The sequence below is a fragment of the Thamnophis elegans genome, chromosome 1 (genome assembly GCF_009769535.1).
Source record: "Thamnophis elegans isolate rThaEle1 chromosome 1, rThaEle1.pri, whole genome shotgun sequence".
Lineage (NCBI taxonomy): Eukaryota > Metazoa > Chordata > Lepidosauria > Squamata > Colubridae > Thamnophis > Thamnophis elegans.
The window spans coordinates 28,489,229-28,507,817 of NC_045541.1; the positions used below are offsets into that span (position 1 = coordinate 28,489,229).

At 40.5% G+C, this 18,589-nt stretch overlaps 1 protein-coding gene across 1 annotated transcript in view; it reads right to left on the reverse strand.

Annotated features, from left to right (window-relative positions):
• Positions 1-306: 306 nt before the first annotated feature.
• XIRP2 (xin actin binding repeat containing 2) overlaps positions 307-18,589 on the reverse strand; it is a 150,470-nt gene continuing 132,187 nt past the window's right edge. The window contains 4 exon segments of the mRNA XM_032238853.1: positions 307-439; positions 7,422-13,111; positions 15,239-15,372; positions 17,228-17,300. Coding sequence (XP_032094744.1) covers positions 307-439; positions 7,422-13,111; positions 15,239-15,372; positions 17,228-17,300 — 6,030 coding nt within the window.

Below are 18,589 nucleotides of genomic sequence, written 5' to 3' on the forward strand. Positions count from 1 at the left end.
TTCAATAATTCTTGTTACGATTTATATAGCAGGTTTCATTTACTTTGAAATATGAACAGTCCTTTCCCCCTTTAGATAGAGAGATGCCCAGACAAAGCAGAAGTTAAGTGATCCAACACCGTCATTCTGGGGATAAGAGTTCAGTGGCACCACTAAATATGTTGATTTATTTTCAACATTTCAAGTTTCATTCATTCATTCATTCATTCATTCATTCATTCATTCATTCATTCATTCATCTGAACATCAAATCAAGCTTTGACAATATACGAATGTTAAAGTTTTAATTGCTCACTTCACCTTACCTTAATTTACTACCACAATGGTGGCACCGAAAACATGATTTATGGAAAATCTGCTTGTCGGCAGCTAGGCACTCCATTGGATAAACTCTCTTTTGACAAAGTAGGCATGTTTCCTTTCCCTGAAGTTGCACTTTCTAGAAATAAATGAGATGATGTCAGTGCTATATATTGTTATATTTCTTTTCTTCAGGCTATGCACAAAAAAAATTGCAATATCATTAGGAAACCTGAGAACCTTCACTCCTAAATAATTAACCCTTAAGCTTCCTGGGAGTCAGATGAAATAAATTCTTTGTTTCGACTAATGCCAGACTTTTTTATATTTATTTGAAGATGCTTCAATATTTTCAATAAAGTGAAAGGTAAAAGAAGATGAGTGAATGACTCTTCCTTCCTTCTTTTCCTTCCCTTTCCTTTCTTCTTTTTCTTTCTTTCATTCATTCTTTCTTTCTCTCTTTCCTTTCTCCTTCCTTCCCTTTCCTTCTTTCTCCTTTTCTCTCTCTCTTTCCTTCCTTCCTTTCTCCTCCCTCCCTCTCTCTTTTTCCTTTTCCATTACAGTGAAGGAAAACAGATGCTTCTGCCACTGGCTGCAAAATTCTGCATCTAGGGCTTGTGACACTTTCCCATTGGAAGCGCATCCTCTCCATCTGCTTATTCACAGTAGAAGCACTTCTATTTCATGGCAAGTTTGATTATGTACAGGAAGAACCCAAAGCATTTTTTTTTAAAAAAAGGATTGAATTCACGGTGTTGATCAATAATACAGATTTCTTAAAATGCAATTCACTTTGGGGAACAAGACCAGTCTTCCATGGACTGTGCTCATGAAAAACAGCGCTCTTGATCTTTTGTGCGGGTAATGCGATTTCTACCCTGTTTATAAAGGAATCTGCAATTTGGTTTTTTTATTTTTATATCTTTAAGGAAATAGGTTCATTTTGCACTGACCAAGAGTTTTATTCTTCTATTCTCTGTATCTGAAGCTGCAAATGATAGGTTTTGAACGTAAGTGGAGATGGTGAAGATGAAGGATTTTGAATGTAAAATCTGAGAGATAACTGCTTGCTTCAAGCACCATTCTACTTTTCAGAGTGCTCACTGCTATTGTTTGCGAGTACACTTCCAGGAAGAGCCCTGATCCACAGCCTCATCTCATTCTTATTTTCTAGCTCTCACAGCCTAGAATAGATTAGACTAGAATTCCCAGTGTCCTGGTTGCTAGCTTGATACCTTAGCCCAGTGTTGGTGAGCCTTTTTGGCACCGAGTGCCAAAATGGGGGTGCACATGTGTGTGCTGGAAACTAGAAGAACAGCTGCCTGATGCGCATGCGTGCACCAGGAAAATGATCTTCTGGTTTCTGGCATGTGCATGCACACTGGCCACCTGGTCTTCTTGTTTCTGTTGCTCATGCACGCGCAAAAACCAGCTGGCCGGCACGCATATGCGCACCAGAAACCAGAAGATAATCTTCCTGGGGCGGCTGCTCTTCCAGTTTCTGGCACTCCCGGGTGTGTGAAGACCAGCTAGCCCATGAAACAGAACCCAGAAGAGCAACAGGCAATGGCTTGTGTGCCCAGAGAGTTCCCCATCATGGCCTTAGGCATTAAATCAAACTGGCTATTCCACTTTCCTGCAGATTAACATTATGTCATGGGCACTGTGGGAGATTAAAACCACTAGCCATCTTTCATTAAAATCTGGGGGAGAGGGGAATTAATAGAAAACCCAGAAGAAATTATCTCCAATTCTCAAATAATTTTTCCCCCAAGTGTGGTTAGGACATACTATAGAGTTTCAGATATATATTTTTTAAATTCTGGCAAAATTCTTCTCAAACCTGCTTCCCCTGTGCCAATTCATAATTTTCAGACGATTCTGTGTCCTGCAGGAAGACCTATTGGGCAGGAGAGGAAAGGAGAAAGGTGGGGTGGGGTGGGGTCTTATTTTGTTAAATTTGCAATTCTTGAGAGTCAATTCTTGTTGTTTCTTTACAGGTGTAACCTTTTAAATTTTCAATGGTACTAAAAAATAACTTTGTGACCAATCCTTGCATTTATGACCATCACAACATAACAGAATAACAGAGTTGAAAGGTACCTTGGAGGCCTTCTAGTCCAACCCCCTGTCAAAGAGGAAACCCTATACCATTCTAGGCAAATGGTTGTCCAATCACTTCTTAAAACCCTCCAGTGGTGGAGCACCCACAATTTCTAGAGGCAAGTCGTTCCACTGATATTCTCCCTGTCAGGAAATGTTTCCTTGGTACTAGGTTGGTTCGCTCCTTGATTAGTTTCATCAACTGTTTCTTGTCCTGCCTTCAGGTTTTTGGGAGAATAGTTTGACTCCCTCTTCTTTGTGGCAGCCCCTGAGATATTGGAACACTGCTATCATGTCTCCTTTAATCCTTCTTTTCATTAAACTAGACATCCTGCAGTCATGTGCTCATCATTTGAGAGCTGAATGCAATGACATTTAAGTTTAATGTATGCTGATTAGTGTCCATTCAAAGTGACTACAAAGTTTGATTCTAATTGTTTTAATTTATCTGCTTCGCAACCAGTTTGTGACAGAGTTAATACCGAAGCAGAAGTAAAATCATAAATTGTTATTTTTTTTTGTTTAGTGACCATGTCTAAGGGAAAAAAAAGGTCATTTGCCTGTCACAATCACATGACTTTTTATTTAGCAACTACATCTTTTAGCCAACCAAGTTACTGGTTCCAATTGTAGTTGCTAAGCAAGGCTACCTATACATGATTAGATTTGACTGTAGTGCCCAGAAATTCGAATATTCCTACAAATATAACTTCTGTTACCTCTATAATTTAACAATTTTCACTGCCCTCAATACCCCCAGAACAATTTCTGATTGTCCTTTGGTCTTTGGCCTGCAAATAAAATATTATATCTCCCCCAGATGCACCCCTTGTGCAGAGCCTGGAACAATTGCTTCAGGTGCCATACACACCACACCCCAGTTTAACAGGCCCTGTTGTAAAAGAAGCAATTCTGTCCTATGAAATGAACACGTGTTACTTAAAATGACACTTTGTCAAAATATGCTGCATTTACCCTAACGGCCTCATGCAGTTCTACAACAGCAACAGCAACAACAACAACCTGTAGTATATATGTTTTTAACTTGAGCAAAGCAACACATATTTGCTATAAAACATATTTTGTGAGATGTTAGTTCTTTTAATTAAAATTCGGGGAAATGATTTTAACAGCAAAATCGAAATACAGCTTTTACTTTGGGAGATCACACTTCAAACCCTCATATTGGTTAGTCACATGCTCAGCACATATAGTAAGCTCATGCTTTTAGAAAGGGAATAGAGATTTCTGGAAGAGAGGAAAGAGAGAAGGGGAAGTAAAAGAAGTGTTAGCTGGAGTTGTGTTACTTTCTCCTTCCAACTGCATTTTAATTGTACAGAATGTTTTATTGCTGTGGTGCACATGATAAAAGCTTCCTTCACACATTGCATGCTTATTTACCACTGATAAACTCTGCTTCCTCGTGGAAACTACTTCTCACTTCTGCTTCAGTAGCTTCTGACATGGTGTAGCCAAGGCTTTGAAACACTCTCTCGCTCTCTTGCCAAGTCTTCTGAAAGTTCCTTAGAAGATCTTCTGGTGAATTGGGAGCGGCAATATCTAAGATGTGCCCTGAGACGACATCTTCATAAGTCGGAGGGGCCCGTTTGAAGCCAAATCCTGACTGACTTCCATCAGTGCTCTGTGCGGTGGAGGCCGCGGTTCTAGACTCAATGACGGTGTTCTCAAAAGATTCCATGCCATAGGAGCATCCGAGGGGGGACTTTGCATCAAAGCACACCCTGGGCTCACAGGAATGTTCTTTAATGACACGCTGGTTTTGCTTCTGAGAGTTAGTTTCCTTTGATTCTCTTTGATGCTTTCCAGGAAATTTTTGGAAACTATCTTTTCTGTTGTCTGACTCTTGGGAAGTTTGGCTAAGCCTGTCCTTTCTCGATCTACACTGGACTTCCTTTGACTTGTCGCTCATGATACCGTTTTCAACATATTTGTTCTTGAATTTTCCCTCACTTAATGTCTGACCATTGAAAGTCTGTAACATTGCATCAGTTTTATATTTGTAGTCACTGCCAAACCTTTCAGGTAGCTCTGGCTCCTTCCTTATGTGAATCACCTGGTCAGATGCTTCATACCTATGCCTAAGCCCTTTAGGACCAGTCTTAGGTACCTCAAAACCATGTGCAATGGAAATAGAGCCTACACTTTGTCCACGGGGCTCTTCTGGAATGCTCCTACCCTTTTGAGAGACGTACATTTGATTTACTTGGGATTCTTCATGTGTCTCTTTGACTTTTGCCACTGTCTCTGCAGTTACACAGGTGTCTTTTCGAAATGGTACTTTGCAAAGGTCAAGTTGACGTGTATCAATCTTGATTTGCCGACGGAGGCTTGCAGGAGATTTAACAATTTCTGACCTTTTCTCCACAATAGGAATTGGAGTTATTGATCTAATTGGGATTGCCCCTTGAGATAGTTTTGCTGTAGAGTCTTTAAGTTTCGCAAGTTGCTCAGAACGGGCGGATGACGTTTGTATCTTAGACGTTGGCGTAGTAGATCTCGGTGGGGGGGATGGTGGAACTGGAGTGCTTTCTCTTTGGATTGGAGACAATAAATCCCTGAGAGGAGATTCAACACATCTAGATTCAATCGTGATGAAAGTAGGTGAAGGCGCTCGCATTCTTAGAGATGGTGAAGAAGTTGTGGTTTCTGAAAATCTGTTTGCACTGACTTTCTGCTTTACCTCTTGGTGTGCCATGGTGTCTTTGGACATTTCTTTAGCCATCTGTGAATCTTTTCTGCTGGATCCAACAGTCACTTTAGCTATCTTTTGCGATGATCCTCTAGCGCAATGAACATTTTTTTTATACTTCAGGGAATTTGTTGAAACCATGGCTGCTTGGATTGCCTCTTCACACGAGTGAAGTATTTTGGATGCTTGATCTTTAATAACCAACAATTCTTCTCTCATCTTTTCAACACTGTCTTCCTGTGCAATGTAACTTAAGTCTTGCTTCTTTTCTTGTCCGACCAGCCATTCTGGAATAACACTTAAGAACACCTGGAATGTTTTCATTCCATTTTTACTTGGCTCCATCTCAAATTCTTTCATTCTGGACAACAACTGTTGTATCTCCTCCCGTTTCCTCAACAACTCTAATATGTCTACTGAGTCTTTCTCACTTTTCTGAAGGGATCCTCTTGGTGAACTAGATGGTAACGTTTTTTCTTGCATGGGCACTTTTTTTGGCTGGGGTGTCTTGTGAGGGCTTTTTTTCTGTTCTGAGGTAATTTCCCGGGTATATTCTCCTTGTCCTTGTAGATTATTCTTTTCCTGAGACAGGTTTTTATTCTGAACATTTGCCTCCAAAACAAAAGTTGATTCTGGTTTGGAATGCACAGTCTGAAATTGGTTATGTATATTGATTATTTTTTGCTTAACCATTTTTTCTGATTTACTGCTAGTCATTTGTTCTTTTCTTTGAATTATTCCTTTCTCTTCTTTGAGGTGAGCAATTACCTGGCTTTGCTTTCCTTCCATAGCTAAAGAATTATTTTCTTGCTTCATTTTGTCTTTCTCCGTTTCCTTTCTTTGAACTAATCTCTGTTTCGTTTCACTAGATTCTTTATCCCCTATTTCTTGCCTGCCTTCTGCATGCTTAAAAAGTGTTTTTTCCATGTGGATTTTCCCATCCACTTTCATACAATTACCTGCAGCACTTTTCTTGCTTATGCTTTCTTTCTGTTTTTCTTGAACCTGTTGCCTCACAACACCACTTGGCCCTTCTTGCTTTTTATAAATCATGGAATCCCTGTGGCCTTTAGGTAAGGTATGATCACAGGCAGAAACCTGGATGGTTTTAACTTTGAAAGAGGGGTACGCTGTTTTATTATTTGGCACATGCAACTGTTCCTCCTTTTGGTGTTGCTCTTTCTGGCTCATAGCATGTTCTTTGTGGGTCTGTACTTTTTCAGAAGATGCACTCTGTTTTGTAAGACGTTGTGATTCATGGACTGCTTCTTTCCTGATGTGTTCTTCTGCTGAGCGCTTTGAAACCTTTTGAGACTGTTCAGCTGTGAATTGTTTTGGTAAGGGCTGTGGGTCATCAGCTTCTGAGTTTATGACTTGAGGCTTCCTCTGGCATTCTGGCTCTGCAGGTGTTTCTGGAACTTCAGAGGGCAGCGACCCTTCCAGAGTGATTTCATCCTGTTTATATGATTTTGGCACTGGCAGGCCACCTTCTGACTCTGCCTGAGCTAATCTTCCCCAGCTTTCACTGTTCCTTCTCACCTGGAGTTGACAAACATCCTTGCTTTGTTTTTGTTCCATCTCTTCCTTTTGCAGTTTGTATTTTTCTTCTGCAATCATTAGAGGAGTTTTAAATTTCCGGACATAAGGCTTAGGCGATGCTTGCGTTGTCTCTGCTGGAAGAGAAGGAGACCTAAAATGTGGAAATGTCTTATTCGACAGTGATACTTCCAGATTGATAGTATCCACAACTGATGCAGCCCTTTTAACATCCTCGTTTTTGGTGCAGACTGTCTTCTCTTTTCTTTCATGGCTAACAGTGTTCCTGAACATTGAACTTTCTGCCCTTTCTTCCACTGTATTTGTCTTATCAATCTCTTTGTGCATCTGAATAACCCTTGGTTGCATTTTTCTAGATGTTTTGCCCTGGCTCGCTTCTAATTCTTTCATAAGTTCTGCCTGGAGATGTTTTGTGTTGTATGAAGTCCCGCTCTGAGACTGAACTGTTTTGTCTAGGCTTTTGAAGAAACGTTCTTTCGCCTGAGGGAGAGGTGGGGGAGGCCGATGAGATGTCAATTTATTGTCACTTTTCTCTTCTGCAGTGGGGGGTGGAGGGGGAAAACTCTCGTGCACTGACTTGACCTCTTCATTTGATGGTGGTGGTGGAGAAGGCAATCTACGTCTATCGCAAGGCATCAATAAATGAGGAGGTGGTGGCGGCAGAGGGAAGTCAACGTCAGATGAGGCCAATGGAAGTGCGGGTGGGGGTGGAGAAGGAGGAGGAGGAGGAGGGGGAGAATCAATTTCTGACCTATCTGAGCCTTTAGGATTCTTGTACGGATTCCCAAGATTTTTCACTTGAACCCTTAAGTCTTCCTCAACACCTTCAACGTTATATTTTCCCGAATACTTCAAAATGGATTTCTCGCTGCACTTTTGCTTCCTTTCAGCCTCTTTGAATTGCCTGTGCATTTCCTGTGTGACTCTGACTTTTTGATTGGTTTTCACATTCTGCTCTGATGCCATGGAAACCTGAGCTTGGCTTGCCACAACATTATTTTTCTTCCCTCTGCAAACCTCCTTTGAATGCTGTGATTGCTTTCTGTCTTGTTGCACTTCTTTTGTTTCAAGATGACCAGCCGCTTTGGAAATCAGGCCGGTTGACTGGTTGATCAGTTGCTCCGTCCCTCTGTAATTGGAGCTCTGGCGATCACATGTTGGCTGGGCCAATTTCACTTTTGTCTCACCCTGACTTCTCACACCAACATATTTTTCATTTTTATATTCATGAAAGATGCTTTGTTTTTTCCCCGTCATTTGTTTCGCACTTTGCATTTCATTGGTTGCATGGCCCTTCATCAATATTCTGCTTGCTTCTGACTCCTCTGCTCTTTCATTCTTCTCAATGTTATTGCAAAACGTAGATTGGTCAATCACATACTGATCTCTATGTCTTTTTGCTGTGACTTTATCCACGGAAGATTTATCTGCTTTTTCAGTGACTTTGTGCTGAGATTTAGGTAAGGCCTTCATATTTCTCCTCTCCATCTCATGACTCTTGGTGTTCCATCTCGGATCCAAATGGATTGCTTTGGCATCTTCTGTGAGAAAACTCTTCCTTTGGGACATCATCTCCTTCCGAAGAAATGTATCATTGTTTTTCAAGGATTCAGTTGGGTTGACTTTGTTCTGGGCTAATTGTTGAGATGGTTTCAGTAACCTTTCCTTACTTTGTTTTGCCTGGGCCTCTGTGAATCTTTGGTATTGCCTTAATTTTGTTTCTTCGGAAGTATCCAGCAAGCTCTCTATAGCAGTTTGAGTATTGCCTCTGACAACTTCTTTGTCTGTTTCCCAGAAAGATTGCTGGACTGCTTTAAAAGGTTTTAGTGTGGATTCAAGGTCACGTTGGACAACCTCTTCTCTCCAGACTTCATTTTTTGTTTGTTTTGTTTTCTCCAGAGATTCAATGGTCTGTTTAATATCACCAGGAACGACCTCTGGTTTTTCTGTCTCTCTTGGTTGATGAACTGATTCTTGAAGAGACTTCAAAATTGCATGGATGTCAGCTTTTGCAATTTCTTCTTTCTCCGTAACAGTGGTCTGATTTATAGCCTGATTCAGGGAATTCAAAGTTGTCTTCAAATCCCCTTTTATAATTTCTTCTTTGTCTACGTGACAGGATGTATCTTGTGGCTCAGTGGTGAAGATTTTAAGAGCATTACAGACATCGCCAGGAATTATGTCAGCTTCGTTAACCGTCCGCTGTATTTGAGACTTCTTTTTCTTTAGCAATAGTTTAGTGCCTTCAACATCTCCCCCTACTATTTCCTCTTCCTCGTCTTGATTTTTTCTAGCAAATGCTTCATTCGTCTCTGACTGGAGTAATTTCAAATAGTCCAAAGCTCCAGCTTCTATGCAGGTTGTAAAAAACTGAACGTTGCCCCTTTCTGAATCATCTATTTTAGGTCTTTCTGCTATTTCATGATTCGTTACAGAAGAGAGAAGACTGTGAATGGTGCGCTTTACATCACCGCCTATAACTTCATCTTGTTCGGTTTTATTGCTCTCTTTTTTGTGGAAGAGAGAATAGATTGTCATATTAACATCACCCCTTTCACTTTCCTGAATTAAAATCCCACGTTTTACAAAACGATCCTGATTAAACAGGTTTTTAATGGCTTGCTGTATATCGCCTCTCATTACCTCTTCTTTTTCAACTTGCATCGCTGTTGAGCTATTCATCAGTTGCTTTTTGGTCAAATCTACATTGCCCTTTTCATCTTCATTTACTTTACTTTCCCTTTCCAGAGTACTTGGTTTGGATAGGAGGTTTATCATGATGTTGGCTAAATCCCCTTTAATAATCTCTTCCTTTTGTATTTCAGGAGCTTCCTGATTCATCAACCTATATTTTGCCATTCGGACGTCTCCAATTTCATCTGCCTCCAAGATGATCCCATGAGTCTCGACAACTTTCTGTGAGTAAAGTTCCTTTAAAGTTTCTTTCACGCTTTTCCCAACAATTTCTTCTTTTTCAATTCTACTCTCATTAAATTCATGGAAAGGCGTGGTTTCAAAAAGCCATGTGGTGGTTTTTACATCGGCTTGTGGAATTTCCTCCTTATCTATTTCTGTATTAGACTCATCATTTTCTTTAATGGCATCTAAAGGCTGGTTTTCAAAGAGCCATACCGCATGCTGAACATCCCCCTCCTGGATTTCCTCCCTCGTTACTGTCTGGATGTCTTTGTATTCTGAATCTTCCCCTCTAATTTCATCAATAGTGTGTGTTTCAAATAGCCAAGAACATGTTTTAACATTGCCTTGTTGTATTTCGCTGACATTCACTGTTCTTACATATTTGTCCCTCTGGGTTTCTTCAGATTCAAATAATTGCTTGTTGGCTTTCACATCACCGCCCTGGACACTGTTCACTGTGGGGACAAATAACTTCTCCTCGTCTGAAATCGTGTCCAATGACTGTGTTTCAAATCGGTACCTAACTGAGCTAACATTTCCTTTCTGGATATCTTCCTGGGTGACTGATTTTATGACGTACACGTTTTCGGACTCATTTATTGAGCCCAAAGGCTTAGTTTCAAACAGCCACCGGGTCCCACGTACATCTCCATGGAGGACTTCTTCCTTCTTCACTGTAGTCACCTCGTGATAGTATCCTTCTTTGTCCTGGATTGCATAAAGCGGCTGGGTCTCAAAAAGCATTTTGTAGCTTTTCACATCCCCCTTTGTTATCTCTTCATGGTTGATGGTTTTCTTTGTATTTTCCTCCATGGCATCTTCATCTTTAATCTGGTCCAGAGAAAAGGTCTCAAAGATGAAGCAGCCATTTTTCACGTGCCCATCTTGTACATCTGTAACGGTTTGGGCCGAGGTCCTTTCTTCTTTGTCCTCTGAAATTTCACCAAGGGACCGATTTTCGAAAAGCCAACAGCAACGCAAAACGTCTCCTTTTTGTATATCTTCACTTGATATGGTTTTAATTTTGTGCAGGACTTCCTCTGAGTTGATACTGAGCGAGTCTAATGGTTGGGTCTCAAATTTATATTTCATAGTAGAGACATCTCCAGGCTGGATATCGATTTCCACAATTCGTTTGAGTTCGTTGTCCTCTTCTCCTCCTTGTATGTTCTCTAGCTTTTCCGTCTCAAAAAGGAAACACGCTGTGCGGACATCACTGCCTTGGATATCCTCCTGATCAACCATGTGCAGCTTAGCTGTTTCTGATTCCACCCCGATCGCATCTAGAGATTGGGTTTCAAAGAGCAAGGTGCATGTTTTCACATCTCCTCTCTGTACTTCATTGGTGTTTGTCACCGTTGTCTCTTTCTCATACAGAGATTCCATGGGCTGAGTTTCAAACAACCACTTGCACATCCTGACATCCCCCTTGACCACTTCCGTAACCTCCGTCTGTTGCTCACTTTCTTCGTCTTCTACGTTGCTGAAATATTTAATGGCATCAAGAGGCTGAGTTTCAAACAGCCATTTTGCTGTCTTCACATCACCTGACTGGACTTCTTTGGAGGTAATCCCTTTGATGATCTCCATTTTCTCAATGCTCTCGTCAAATTGGTCGATGGGCCTTGTTTCAAAAAGCCACCTGCAGTTCCTGACATCGCCCCGGATCACCTCTTCTTGACGAATTGTTTTAACTTGATGGTATTTCCCAAGATTATCCTGTATGGCGTATAATGGGGTTGTTTCAAAAATGTCTTTATTCAATTTTACGGCACCTCTTGTTACGCCTTCCACATGGATTTTGTGTGAATCATTCCGTTTGCTTAACCAGCACGTTTCAAATGCATGCTTACAGCTGCTCACATCTCCCTTGTCAATTTCCTCCAGTTTCACAGTTCTTACGAATTCTTTTCTTTCTTCCCTAATCTGTTCAAGAGGTTTTGTCTCGAAAATCCATTTCTGATGCCTCACATCGCCTTTCTCTTCCTCGGTGGCAGCCATTTTTTGAAGTTTTTTAACCTCCGAGCTGTCTTTCAACAGGTCCATTGGCAATGTTTCAAATAGGTGTTTAGTAGTGTTTACATCTCCTCCAATGATTTCTATGGTGGGTGAAATAATTGGGTCTTCATTTTCTTTTAAGGTATCGAGGGGCTGAGTCTCAAAGAGCCAACATTTTCTGCAAACATCGGCGCCCAGTATGACTTCTTTTTCTGCAGCAGGTTCCTCACACTCTTTAATAGTATCTAAAGGCTGGGTTTCAAATAACCATTTTGCCCGGCTCACTTCCCCTTTCACATTTTCCTCCATGGAAATTCCACGGACAACTTTGATGTCCACAGAATCTTTGTTGATGACGTCCAGAGGCTGAGTTTCAAACATCCAATGGACAGTTTTGACATCTCCTTTCTCCAGATCTTCTCGGTGGACTGTTTTAATTTCTAGCATTTGGCCTAAATCATTTCGAATAACATACATTGGCAACGTTTCAAAGTGCCTTATACTTCTCTTCACGTCTCCTTTAATCTCCTTTAGTTCTGATCTCAGTTGCAGGAGCTTAGCTTCATCTACTGAATAAAGCTGCCCAAGACTATCCAAGTTCTGGGTTTCAAACATATATTTTACTGTTTTGACATCTCCACCGGTGATTTCCTCGACAGAATTTTCATTTAGCTCTTCTTCCTGCTCGTGGTGAATTTTATTCATCGCATCCAGTGGCTGAGTTTCAAACATCCAGGTGCCCGTGCGGACATCTCCTCGAGCCAAGTCTGGTATTCGATCTGCAGCCCCTGCGTCGTCTGAAAAATTTGCACTCAGTGCATCTATGGGTTGTGTTTCAAACATCCAAGTCGTATACTTAACGTCTCCCCCTGCAATGATTTCTTGACCTGCAATGGTTTTAACATTGTCCTGGTCGGAAGACTCGTCCTTTATTGAATCCAGGGGCTGATTTTCAAAAATCCACTTCATGGATTGGACCTCTCCCTTCAGGATCTCATCCCATTCTAAATTTTCTCTTTCTGGGCTCATGCTTTTTTGAGGGCTGTTTTCTGAGTTTTCAAAGACTTGTTTAGCCTGAAGGACTTCTCCTCCTACGGAGCGCTCTATTTCAGTGTTGCTACCACAGACGATGTCAGAAATATCCTTGAAGTAATCTTTTTCTAAATTCTTTCTTAATTCGGGGTGAATGTGTTTGTACAAACGGTTTAGTTCATAAAGATTTCTTTGCCTGGAATATAAATCCTTGGGGAGAACTTGCTTGGATGGAGAGAGAGGGGGTTCAGGGGACTGGGAAAACTCTGTCATTTCAGAGGGAACCTGTAGTAAATCTGGCGATGGTGGAGGAGGAAATTCCTCTGTACTCCCATGCTTTAGAAACTTATTACAGTCTGGGGTTGAGGCAGCAGATGTGTGCTCTGTTTTCCTTGCCATATACGTTCCCTGTCCTCTAGTCGTAGAAGTAGCTTCAGCAGAAGAATGAACATTTGCAGAAGGCCACACCATTTCTTGATACCCATTTTCAATCTTTAGAAGAGAAAATAATATGCCTTTAAATTCATTTTCAGGGGATGTGCTTAGATTTCTACTATACAGTTGACCCAATGTTTTAAAGAGTCAATCAACAAGAGTTCAGAGACAGCTTTTGCAAAATATCCTTCAACATCAAGTTGATTTCACATATTCTACGGTGGTCCATGCATAATCCGACTCACCTGAAACTATAGCAGTTTGAGAAATCTATACTAGAATGTGCAGATACTAGTTTTAGATTCTCTGCTTTTATCTCATAGTAAGAAAGGCAGCAGTCATGAGCTTACACTTTTTAAAAATAATAATTGGAAAGTAACAGGATACAAAGTAAACTAGCAAGGAAAAGATTTTAGCAAAACAGAAAAATTATTTTAAAGAGCCATAGTCTACTTATAGATTGGAATTGATCAAAGTCTATGAGAGACAGTGAAAGAATGTACTAGCCCATTGGAGCCAAAGGTTGTGCTCAAGGACCCCAGTATTGGCAAAATAGCAATAGCACTTAGACTTATACATCGCTTTACAGTGCTTGACAGCCCTCTCTAAGCGGTTTATACAGTCAGCATATAGCCTCTCAACAATCTGGGTCCTCATTTTATCCACCTCGGAAGGATGGAAGGCTGAATCAACCTTGAGCCTGGTGAGATTTGAACTACCAAATTGCAAGCAGCCAGCAGTCAGCAGAAGTGGCCTACAGTACTGCACTCTAACCGCTGTGCCACCATGGCTCATAATGACATAAGAGTGGATGAACAATTCAAAGGATGTCATGGAACAGTTCAAAGTCTGTCATGGTTTGTCTAAACTCTGAGCATTGTTGGAATCTCAGAAATCAAAAGCAAGCTTGTCACATCAGGTCTCACTACCTTGTTGTACTGAGACAACAGTCAACATATAATATCTCAGGCACAGGTAATCCTCAATTTACAAGCATCTGTTTTGTGGCCATTCAAAATTACAACAGCCCTGGAAAAATTGGCTTATGTTCACACATACGACTGGTATCCCCGGGTTCAAAGGCTAAAAATCCAGGTACTTGGCAACTGGCATATATTAACAATGATTGTCTCATCCTGAGATCATGTAATCACCATTCCCAAATGGCTTCCAACAAGCAAAATCGATGTAGTCAAGAGTCGCTTAATGATTTTGTAATTAATTCAACAACTACACTTATTTGGTTAACAACCATGGCAAAAAGAAAATTGTAAAATTGGGCACGATCACTTAACAACCATCTTGTTTATCAATGGTCCCAATTGTAGTTATAAGTTGAGGGCTACACGAATTGTCAAATTTCGACTTCCCACAATGTAAGAAACATAGCGGTTGGTGAGAGATGCTGAAAGCTCAGGCAACATTGTGGAAGGTCCATTTCTGTAGTAAAGTCTTGGCAGGAAAAATAGTTGCCAGCCTCTGTCTGGCTTGCAAAAAATCAAATAATAGCGTCAATTTGACTCATGGGGCTCTTCTTTAGACAGATTCATTTGTTTGCCAAAACTTGCATTCTAACTATTATATAAAGATATTTTATGTATTTTATCGTAACTTTATTGCTACTCCTACTCAAAAATAAAGTGATCAGAGCACACTGTGAGCACACTGGGCCACATTAAAAATGAAATTCTGTTGCCTGCTCTCAAGAGAAAGTATATATCTATCCAAAGACATATATAAGGGAGATATACATATGCTATATACATACATAACTATATACCTGCAAAACACACACACACACACACACATACACACACACACACACACACACCAGTGGTGGGTTTCAAAAATTTTTGGAACTTCTTCTGTAGGTGTGGCCTGCTTTCCGGGTCCACTGGTGGAACCTCTTCTAACCGGTTCGGTAGATTTGATAAACCGGTTCTACCGAATAGGTGCGAACTGGAGGGAACCCACCTCTGACACACAAACACACACACACACACACACACACACACACACACAGAGAGGGAGGGGGAGAGTTGTGGGGGTGTTTCTCTATTTCAATATCTATCTATCTATCTATCTATCATCTATCATCTATCTATCTATCTATCTATCTATCTATCTATCTATCTATCTATCTATCTATCTTTACATAGACTGACATATGTATTTATTTCTGACCTTGATCTGCTTTGGAGCTGTTCCATTTTCTCGTCCAGAATGAAATGTCTTTCCTTGGGTAGTTTTCTCAAAGTGCTGTTTCAAACATTGTGTAGAGATCTTCGGAATCTCCTCTTTCATAGAAGCATCAACTCCTACAACATGACAAGAAAACCAAGAGGGTTTTAAAATAGTCAGTTGAATTAGGTTTAGTCACTTTAGCGATGCCTTGTGTTCTCCTGAAATTAGGATTTCCATCCTACCTGTGTATTCTCAGACCTCTACCTATGTTCCATGATAGACCAATATGTTACTGTTTAAAAAGTAATTTATCATGCAGTATGGGGGGGAAAGCACAGCTCAAAAGTCTCCATCTTTCAAGAGGGAGGGAGAGAGGGAGAAAGAGAGAAGGAGAAGGAGAAAAAAGAGAGAGAGGGGGGGAAAAGAGAGAGAAGAAGAAGAAAGGGAGAAAGGAAGAGAGAGAGAAGGAGGAGGAGAGAGAGAAGGAGGAGGAGGAAGAGAAGGAGAAAAAGAGAAGAAGAGAGAGAAAAGGAAAAGAAGAAGAAAGAGAGAGGAGGAGGAGGAGGAGAAGAGAGAGAGAGAAAGAGAGAGAGAGAGATGCTTTAAAGACTCTGCAGAATTCCGCAACATACTCAGCTGAAATATGTTTATTGAATAAATTGCAATACCAAAATATGATAGGCAGAAAAAACATCCTTCAGATGTTGTGGACCAACTTCCAGCATTTTCTGCCGTTATATTTATCTACATGCAAGGGGAATTTGGGATTTCTGAGTGATGCCATGGCACCTGCATATTATAGAACTTCCGTTTAACATTGTGATAACAGAATCTGTTATCATTAAATGCTGCTCAGTTGTTCAGTGCACATATCTGATACAAAAATGGTTCCAGTGAAAGTGAAACAAAATAAAAAAAAAAGGATTTGCTTCAACTGGTGAAAGTTATTGTGTTTCTTTTGAAGATTGTCTAGCAAACAATATCCTTAAAACGGATTCATACAGAAGTGGTAAGCCGTGTGCTTTGTTTGTTTTTGAGCTTAGCAATGAAGTGTGAACTGACCCATTATGCCTTAGCATTCTGTGGAAATCGGTTCACAGTCCTTGTCTAACAAACAATAAAATCCTGGCTTAGAATTATGTATGTTCTCAGCCATGGTATATTATACTGATGTCTTTATTTGTCTAACAGTTATCTTAATCTCAAGCTGTGCCTTAACTCCCTCTTTAGTGTTTTACTTCTACCTCCATTTAATTTCCTGTATCCCTTATGGAAATCGCTGAAAACCATATTATTGCAACCCAGACAGCAGGTATGCATAGCACATTTAAACTTATAATTGGTAACTTTACACACATTGCTCTTCACATCAGTAGGATATGTGCATTGTTGAATAGAGCAAAGCTAATAAATGGACAAACATGAATATAAATGTCATTTATTCAATCTTCATGGCATGACCTCTCCTGACTTCAGAGGATGCGATTTAATGAAATTTCCAGGGTGTAACTTTGGGTCTATTTTATAATCAGCACAATATGAATAGAATGTTTGCTGGGTGAGCTGTTTATAGATTATTTTAATCCTCACCAATATTTTTATCTAATACCCGGTGTTGCCTGGGTATTTATTTATAGGGGGGTAATGTCCAGAACAAACATAATTTCTAATGTTGGATTTTTCCCCTTACCAGAGGGAACCCCCTTGTCGAGTACTGTGAAGCCGTTATCATGGCAACTCAACTGCACTGTACAGTAGAAGCCATTTTAAGGCACAACAGGCTGTATCTTAATAGAACAGCCCCTCCCCCCAAAGGATGTTAGGTGTGTCTTACCCCCACGGTATTTTTTTCCAGACAGTAAGTCATCTGTGTACCAAGTTTGATTGAAATTGCTCTAGGCATTCCAGAGTTATGTTGGAGAACACACACATACACACAGCCTTTTTTACACACACACACACACACAAACACACAAACTTAGATCTTACCTGTTCTATCAATATTTTGAGTGGTGGTAGACATTTTCTTGGCCTCCATGGAAGCTTGCCCCTGATGGGAAACCTGGGCCAAAGAAATATACCAGTGTCAAGAAAAATGAACACTTGTCTTCTACATTTTGTGTGACTCGGGGGACGGGTGGGTGTACAAGTAAATGCATGCTTTAGGATGTGGATAATAAGATCTCACCTCCCATCAAGAGTTTTCTAAAAGTCAGACATCAATAGATCAAATGTTAGCACTGCCACAAATTCATAAAGTCCTAATCCTCTCAATTTAAATGTATATACCTATTTTGAAAGTACATTCCATGATTGGCTTTTTTTTTAAAAGCAGCCTCCCAAACCCTCTTGACACTGATGGATTCAGTAACACTCAATAATGTCAGGGTTCCAAGTAACATCTGCAACGAAGGAAGACTGCAAGGCTTGAGTTTCCTCAAACTTCCATTTTATTAGAGATGTCATATTGGCACATCTGGGAAAACCTGAATCTGAAAGTTTCCAGGTTTTCCCCATCCAAATGAAAGTTCAAGTCCCTGCTCAGCACCCACATGTCCATCACATGGTCCAATCAGTTACTGTGCCTCCCAGTCATGCCACTCCAGGTGCAGAGCAAAATGTCCTTGACTCTCTGAGAAAGCAATCTTATTTTGACTATATCTACCTCACTCCATATATTTCCCCCTCGCAGTTCCCCACAGCAATAAATGTCGCAGGCCTGAAGGCCTAATGCAAAAGATGGCTTTTAGGCTGAACAAATGGATTGGCCCAGTGAACTATTTTTTCCTCTTCTTCCTGGAGTTAGGATACTAGGACATAAGGTGCATAAGGGCCAGATCTAGGATTTGTGGAGGCATTAAGCACCTCCCCACAAAACTTTCTTCATATTTTGAGAATGAGTTCTTGCTACCTTTATGATTCAATTATGCCTGACAATTTCATAGCTGCACTGGGAGAATTAATATTAACATTAATCTGACTGGCATGCTAGTTATGGAGAGACCCAACATTTTCAATCACCTGCCTTTGAACGGTATACTAAGGACTTTGTTCCGAAGATCTGATAAAAGCATAGCAAAGAAATTTGAAAAGCCAGGATAAAGATTCCATTGGCTTTGTTTTCACTGACATTTAAATATGTACAAAACTTTGTAGTAGCTGTATTTAATTACTTTCTGTGTGATTAATGTTTCCCCCTTCTGTTAAAAATGCTAAGTGAAAACCTTTGGAAGGGTTACACTCCAGGCTTCAGGGGCTGTGTGTAGGAAGAATTCTGTTTTAAATGAATGCAGCCAAAGGGCAATTTTGTACTGCAAGGAGTCCAAAAGAGTTGAGGTAGCTGTGTAACCT